At 37.1% G+C, this 8,381-nt stretch overlaps 1 protein-coding gene across 1 annotated transcript; it reads left to right on the top strand.

Moving 5' to 3' along the window:
• The first annotated feature begins 788 nt into the window (after nucleotides 1-788).
• Nucleotides 789-8,043, top strand: SSMEM1 (serine rich single-pass membrane protein 1). Its single transcript, XM_019750136.2, has 3 exons — nucleotides 789-971; nucleotides 5,719-5,773; nucleotides 7,315-8,043. The coding sequence occupies exons 1-3, from the start codon at nucleotides 789-791 to the stop codon at nucleotides 7,806-7,808; spliced, it is 732 nt and encodes a 243-aa protein (XP_019605695.2). The 3' UTR covers nucleotides 7,809-8,043.
• Nucleotides 8,044-8,381: the final 338 nt, after the last annotated feature.

Here is an 8,381-nt window from a genome sequence, read left to right as displayed (position 1 = left end):
CTTTTCAAAGGCCCTGTCTCTAATTATAGTCAAATTGAGGGATAGGGCTTCAACATATGAATTTTGGGGGACAAAGTTCAGTCTGTAACACATTAGAACTGTGTATGTTAATTTACAATGATATGAGACATATAAAGGAGACTGAAAAAAATGAATACTTCAGGCGTAGATTTTGAAGACATTAAAATACTGCCTTGAAGGAAAATACAGTACAGTTGATCCTTGAAGAACACAGGGGCATCAACTCCTGCACAGTAGAAAATCCCAGTATAACTTTGACTCCCCCAAAACTTAACTACCTTTGGTATCCGTGGGGATTTGGTCCCAGGACTCCCAGGGATAACCCAGTCCTCTGATGCTCAAGTCCCCTGGATAAAATGGTGTAAATCAATGCATACAGTCGGCTCTGCATCCTTGGGCTCCCAAATGTGGATCAAAAACAGTACAGATATTTATTGAGAAAAATCCTAGTACATGTGGACCTGTGCAGTTCAAACTGATATTGTTTGACGGTCTACTATAGATACCTATTTCAGGGGAAAAAAAGATTAAGGCAGAACGCCCTATATTGAGTTATGGGGGAAAGACCATAAACTTTCATAGAGGTAATTCAGATAAATCTTCCCCAAAACTTAGAAATCCAAGAAGTGTTTGTCAGTTCCTGTTACAGATGCTGAAGTGTATGTCATAATAGGTTGCCAAGGAAATTGTCATACACATGGAGTGAAGTACTTCCCAGTCATCTTTATCCCTTGGAGCATGTTTTATTTCTGACGCAAGAAGCCATCATGGGAGATCTTTTTTCCTTATTTTGGGAGGTGGATCCTCCTCCCATGCCTTTAAGTTTTACCATTCCAAATCAAGATTATCAGTGCCAGAAGGATGACTCTTGTGGGGCAATAGGGAGCTTCCTGCTTTGGTATTTTGTCATTATATTGGTCTTGATGTTCTTCTCTCGGGCTTCTAGCTGGGTAGGATATCCTTTTTCATTTAAAGTAATGTGTTTACTGTATACTAGGGGTTTTCCATAAAATAAATTCACCTCAATGTGATGAAACTAGTTTTTAAAGTTTGTTTTCTAGTTTTAAAAATAATGTAATCTCATTCTAGAGAATCCAAGAATGTAGAAAAAGTTGGAGAAGAAAACTTAAACTACTATAATCCTATTTTTTGAAATAACCACTGTTAACATTTTGGAGTATGTTCTTTTTTTTCTTTTTTCTTTTTCTCTATTCCAATATATCTATCTTTGATCTTACATGATAGGCAATATATTATAGTATATATTTCATATTCTGCTTTTTAAAACAATATTATAGTGTAACACTTCTCCAAATTACTTTCACGCAGCAGCACTCTTAGTGACTGCATGATTTTTTCTTGTGGTTGCACTATAACAAATCTGTAATTTTGAGATATTTAGGTTGTTTGCAGTTTGTCCATAGGCTGTGTAATGCTGGGATAAACTTCCCTACTGGTTAATGACCTCCAAATTCCTTTTGTAGCCATGTAATTTTAATCACAGACAAAAAAAAATGTTGTATTTATAGGATACACGGTGTAGCCTTTTGGGGATTTTAGAAGGGGGCAATATACTCTCCGCATAGAATAAGCTGCAGAACTAAACTAAACAGAACTGAAGTCACCACTCTAGATCACCTGGTAGCAGAAGAAAATGCCATTCTCTTAGGAATGAGACAGCCCGCTTTTTCAGGACTGTGGTGCTCCAACATGTTATGAGTAACTAAGCGCTTATAAATCGTTGACGCGGAATCCTTGCTGGCCATTAATACCTGGCTGATGATTAATCTAACCACCACCGTTTAGCATTATAGCCAGAGCACTGGGCTTGCAATGGTCAGCTAGACTTAGTGCTATCTCAGCTGTAGATGGAAAGGATGTTATGTCTGTGCCAGTGGGATTCCGTTCTACTATTCGAAGACTCTTCCTTCACCATCTCCTCCCCCTAAGAAGTTTCATCTTAAGTCTAAATGCTTCCTAAGGTAGATACTCTGCCAAAAGGAGATTTAGAATAGTGATAGCTTATACATATCTTAGACTCCCTAGCTAAGTATATTGAATTTGTCTGGTCTGGCAAGAAAAGCTACTTTAGAAAATTAACAAAAAATTGAAATTGATTCCTGGCGATTTCATCATGAAGACCACTTACGAGGTCTAAGCTATTCTTTTGCTCCCTTGCTTGCATCAGCTCTATGGAATCATAGAGCTCTGAGCTTCAAGGACCCCAAGAGAGCATATGGTTCAGTCTCCTGTTTGTAGGCAAGTAAGATAGCAATATCTCTCCTGTTTTTAATTGATAAGGCCCAAATAAATTAAGTGACTTGTCCAATCTCACACAAGTGGTTAGTGACAGAGGGGGCAAGAGACCCAAGTTTCCTGCCATATCATTTGTTTGCTTCAAAGCATAGTTGAAATGTTGAATTAAATCTATTCGGTGCTGATTAAAACCTTAATTATGTTAGAGGTTTCGTCTTTCACTTTGTTCCCTTATGGCAGCTAAAATCGGCTGAACTGCTTCTTCTGAAGGGTCCCAGATTTGAAATCTGAGAACCATATGAGAACTAGTCAAGGAGGATGGAATTTTCCCTTCACTTTGAACTTCCTTTTCTCTGCTAAACTCTGAGCCTTTATTTACAACCCTTGAAGTCATGGTAAAAGCGTGATGGAAATGTGGTGGTAATTATCCTTAAACACGAAGCACATTGATTGCCTCTGGATTTGCCACTTTTAAAGATGCATTTACCCTTTTGCCTTCAGAGACTATGTATACTGTTTAGTTTATATATTTCTTTGGTGTTCATTCGGACTGCTAGTGCTGGAATTTTCCCAAACAATACCCAGTTCAAGCTCCTCATTCTGCATATATGGAAATTGAGCTGTTAAGTGGAAGAAATAGGAGATAAGCGGCTTTGTAAAATCACACAGTTGGAGCAACCGGATGGCTCAGTTTGTTAGAGAGAGAGCTCTTAACAACAGAGGGTTTCTGGTTCAATTCCCACATGGGACGGTGGGTTGCACTCCATGCAACTAAAGATTGAAAATGGTGACTGGACTTGGAGCTGAGCTGCGCCTTCCACAACTAGATTGAAGGACAATGGCTTGGAGCTGATGGGCCCTGGAGAAACACACTCTTCCCCAATATTCCCCAATAAAAATTAAAAAAAAAAAAAGTCACACAGTTGGTTAGTGGCACGAAGGCGTAGCCAAAGCCCAGATTTCTCTTTTGTTTTAACCTACCCCTTAGGTCAGGCATTGCTGCTCTTTTCACTCACTGAGTCACAAAAGACAGTTAGTAAAACACTTTCGGTGACCACAGTTCATGTGATTCCTCTTAGCTGGATGCAAAATCTTTCTTTTGATTTTGTGATTATATTTTGATTTGACATCAAATCAAATATGGAAGGTTTCCTTGAAAATGATGTAAACCTAATAAGTGTTTTTAAACACTTTCCCCCTCCATTACAAAGCTACGCATTATGGAAAATGTGGAAATTATAAGAAAGTAGAAAAAAATGAATAAAAAGCACTCCAGATTACATAGACATAACCAACTACTATTAACTTTTAGGTTTACAAATGTCTAATCTTTTAATAATGATCTTTATATAAATTAAATTTAAACTAAGTCCCCCCAAAAAACATTTTTTAAAAAGAGGTACCTTAAAAGAGGATTCCACTCTTAAGGTTTTCAGGGAATGATTGCAGTAACCCAAAAAGCAAAGAGGTACCTCGTTCAAGATACTTGCCTACCGTTGTAGAGATCAGATATTAAGAAAGGAATGGGTGAAGGATTTGCACAAGTATGGCACTTTTTAACCCAAAGGAAGTTTGACTTTCTATATAAATTCATTTTTTTCCTTATTGTAGGAATATTAAAAGGAAAAAAAATCACTTAAAACATGTAACTTTACTAACAATTGTCACCCCAATAAACTTTAATTAAAAGAAAAGAAAAGAAAATATTACTTTCACCACTCAAAGCTAGCCATTGCTAATACTTATGTACATCCCTTAAAGTCTTCTTTTCCCCATATTTTTAGCTAACTGTGATCATGCTGATTATATGAATTTACACCTCATTTTTTAACTTAATATATTTATTTCCTCATGTTATGACATACTTTTGTTATAATAATTTTTACAAATATATATTATATGATTGTATAATTGTACCATAATTTATTAACCTACTGTCTACTTTTGAATTTTGTATTTTCTATTATCCTAATTACACTGTGATGAGTATTTCTGTACACAAAACTTTCTCTCTTTTGGGAATTATTTCCTGATACATTTGCAGAGGAATTATTATTTGTCAAAAATGTTATGATTTTTTTCTATCCTAAAGTGTTTTTGTTTTGTTTTGTGTTTTGTTTCCTTTTTTAATTGGGGAATATTGGGGAACAATGTGTTTTTCCAGGACCCATCAGCTCCATGTCAAGTCATTGTTTTCAATCTAGTTGTGGAGGGCGCAGTTCACTGGCCCATGAGGGAATTGAACTGGCGACCTTGGTGTTATGAGTACTGTCCTCTAACGACTGAGCCAACCTGCCGCCCTCTAAAGTTTTTGATACATTCTGGAAAAGGTGCTTTATGTTTATATCATTTGGCAAAACCATTTTCAGCATCAGAAAGGGGTACACTGACCCAAAAAAATGAGACAAATATATTTACGGAGTATTGGGGCAGAATATTTGAAATTGGAACTATTCAGAGAAATCATTTATTCTGGTTGCCATATTCACAGATAACATATTATGGTTGCATTTTGGAGGAAAGTTTTTGAAGGATTTGGGAGATAGTAAGTATACGAATTCAGGTAAAGTTCTGAAATAATTATCGATAATATGACCTGATAAAATGTCATTTAAAAAGTAATTTAAAACTAATCCTACTACAGTCAAATCTGTTTTTTAAATGATATTTAAACAATATTTTTCTATAATATGAGTACAGGAAAACTTTATAACCTATAGCTCCTTATCAGTGTTATTTTCTCCCAAGCCTTTTTCCATTTTGCTTGGTTCAACACATTTTGGTAGGTTCTGCTACCAAAGCATGGTCTTCCTAATGCAGTAGAAATGCGATCACCATAATAGGAACTCAATAAGTATCTACTGAACTGCACCGAATGATTAAAATTAGTCATTGTCAAAGGGCCTAAGGCAATAGTATTTTTTAACAAGTATATATGTGAGTGAAAAACAACCAACTGAAATAACTATTGTGTGTGTTACATGCCATTGTGTTGGCTCCAATTCCTTGAATGAGTGACGTCCACCATGTCCCATCCTCACAGCCCTGCTCATAGACTCAGACCTATGGCTTCTTTTCTGGAATCAATCCGTCTCATACTTGGTTCTCCTCTTTTCCTGCTGCCTTCTGTTTTTCTCAGCAGTGGTGTCTTTTCCAAAAAACCTTGCCTTCTTGTGATGTGCCGAAAGAAGGACAGTTTCAGTTTTGCATTTTTGTCTCCAGCAATGCTTCAGGCTTAATTTGCTGTAGGACCTGCTCGTTCATCTTTCTGGTGCTTCTCAGTATCCGTAGAACTCTCCTCCCACACCATAGTTTAAACGAATCCATGTTTTTCCTATCAGCCTTCTCCATGTGCAATTTTTGTATCCGTACGTACTAACTGGGACTAGGAGGGTGTGGATGATGTAAGGTCACTATCACTAATCTATATTTCTGAAATAGATGTCTGAGAAGAAAAAGGATGAAGACACCGGGCCAAGCACTTCCGTAAGTAAAGGTGAGAGCAAGTGCATATTAGTATTGGACTATGATGAGAGAAATATGTGCTGAGTCTGGAAAGTGTTCTAGGGCCTCCCCATCCTGTGGTGGCCAATGGATGAGCTCCTTGCTGTAGGGCAGGATAACTTACCTCCTTTAGCAGAGGCTATAAATTACTGGCAGATAAAGATCAAGTTCTCTGTTCATTCCTCAGCATTCTCTCTTCACACAGCTTCCCTTTTACATACCTTTAGGATTAGAGTTTCTACAGTATTACTAGCTGTAAGTGACATCTTTTCCAATAACCTATATAAGCAGCAGTGTGCTGGAAAATGGTTAACAACTGGCTCTCCAAAAATGTGTGTACATATTTTTGTAAAAAAATTACTGATATGAAGCATGTATATTGCACAATTTGCAAATAATAAAACATATAATACTCTTTATGGTAAATTCCATAGAGACTACTGATTTTCACAAAATACTTTCCTTGATTTTTGCCAGATTCTTCAGCCTGAGCCAACCTATGGCTGCAATTAATGAACAAGTGTAGTTCCAATATGAATGCTACTTTCCCTTAAGTTAAAGAGTAAGATGAAATAAGATGTATGTTGGAACTTAACTTAGTTGTCAGTGATGTGAGTGACTTCTTTGCTGAATTGGATAATAGTTTTAGAATGCTCTGGAATAATTTTTTTTTCTTCATTTTTGGGTGCTATTTACAATGTAGTTTCTATAAACATGACATTTTAAAAGGTCATCTATGTCAGTAACATGTGCTTCATCACTTTAAGACTAGACAGTCAACCAAACCATAAATCAAGCACTGATTTTCAGTGCGTGTTGATTTTTATCCCGTACAAACTGATTTCAAGTTACCAACATGATGTTATTGAACATGGAGTTGGGAAGAGATGCCCAGTAGCACATCATTACATGGTATTTCCAACATCCAGATAACAGCAGACAAATAACTTCAAGAGCATACGTCATAATAAATAATTAGGAAGTGATGTTTTGAGCATTATGTTTATTTGTAATAAATTGACTTAGTGGTAAATTTGGATAATTTAATTTTTACTAATGGCTGTGTTTAACAACTCTCAAAATTCCTGGAAGCTTAACAATCAAGCTCTTGCGAGCTGGCCGCTGCAAACCACCTCCAGGACACCACTGTATAAAGAAAAGATTCTTTTTCGTTTCCTGCTACCCAAATCACATTCATATACATACTTGAATCTTTAAGACTTCAGGGCAAAGGAAAAAAGTGTCCTTCTCTGGAAAAGTTTGGAGACTTTCCCCTTGATCTTATATCAGGGTCCATGAAACTTCAAAAGTAATACGTCAAGCATCTATTTGACATTTCTGGTCTTTGGCGGGTTTGGTGTTGTACTGGAAAATGCAGTCAGCTGCCAAAACTTGCAAATAAGTGGAGAAAAGCAGTGGCTTGGCAAAGGGCAACTAAGAGTAAGCCCACACATGTCATAGGCTAATAGGTAATCTGAAGGTATAGTAACCAACAATGTGCCTAACTTGTTGATTTGTTTCATTGGTTGTTAGCAAGCAAAGATACTTCCTATAAGTGGCCAAACAAACATGGTACCTGGGACACTTTACAAATGATGAAAAAACCAAAGCAGAACCAATTGACCCCTGTAACTGACTCTGAAGTGGCTTTGATCCATACCTATCTTGAACGCAGACGAGCCAAGCAACATTCTCAATTCAGCCAGGTGAATCAGACCCAACCTGACAGTGATACTACTGAGTACTGCAGTGAAGAATCTAACTCGGGAACCTCCTCATGGAAGGAAAGTGAAAGTGAAACCCCATCCCCCACCAATGTTAAGAGAAAAAATAAAGCTTGGAGGCAAAAGAATGTGGGAAGTTATCAAGTCAGGGAAAGGCCCTGCCTCCACTGCAAAGCCTCGAGAACCAATGAATGGTTGACACGTCATTTCCTTCAAAACACTTCAGTAACAGCCCTAATGAAGAGAGATATTCAAGAGGAAAATTCTGTACCTGATATTAAAACAAAATATGGTAAATTTTGAATTTCCTCAAGTCCTTACCTTACTTGAAGCCAAATGAAAGAGATAAATAAAACATGAAAAATCACCAGATCTGTAGGTGAGGAGGCTTTTATAATAAAGTCTCTCAACTAACAACAAAAAATACTTGGAACCCATTGCAGATAATTCTTTGTCTGGAAACAGGCCAATGAATTTGTTTATGGCACCACTGGAGCATCAGAGAACTGCATCCACTGTGATTTTTTTTTTTGTTCACTAGAGCACAAGACAGATATTTTATTCCTTGAGTGTATGTATTTCGTTTATGTCTGTAATACTAATAAGAAAGCTCTTTGAAAATATATTTATGTTCAGAAACCATTTACATTTATTCCTATGTTTCAATTACCTGATAAAGTTGGTTAGAATTGGCCCATATTCTCCAGGTTCATATTACCAGGTGACTGACTACCTGAGCTGCATTGCTGCTGCACAGGTCTCAGCTAGAGGCTGGTGAGGAGGAGAGGAGCTCAAGAGCCTGAAGTAAGATCTCTTATTCCTAGAGTAGACCACGGAAGGAAAGCAGACCCAGGGGGCTGTCCATGGTTATTGTGC

This window comes from Rhinolophus sinicus, linkage group LG11 (genome assembly GCF_036562045.2).
Source record: "Rhinolophus sinicus isolate RSC01 linkage group LG11, ASM3656204v1, whole genome shotgun sequence".
NCBI classification, from domain to species: domain Eukaryota; kingdom Metazoa; phylum Chordata; class Mammalia; order Chiroptera; family Rhinolophidae; genus Rhinolophus; species Rhinolophus sinicus.
The sequence above is the reverse complement of the archived record's forward strand: the minus strand, read 5'-3'. Positions and strand labels throughout refer to the sequence as shown.

Excerpts from the sequence above, each read along its gene's own strand:
- SSMEM1 (XM_019750136.2), top strand. The coding sequence starts at position 789 with ATGGGAGATCTTTTTTCCTTATTTTGGGAGGTGGATCCTCCTCCCATG. Across the intron at positions 972-5,718 it reads TCTCTCGGGCTTCTAGCTGG|ATGTCTGAGAAGAAAAAGGA; the intron begins GTAGGATATCCT and ends TTTCTGAAATAG. Across the intron at positions 5,774-7,314 it reads AAGCACTTCCGTAAGTAAAG|CAAGCAAAGATACTTCCTAT; the intron begins GTGAGAGCAAGT and ends ATTGGTTGTTAG.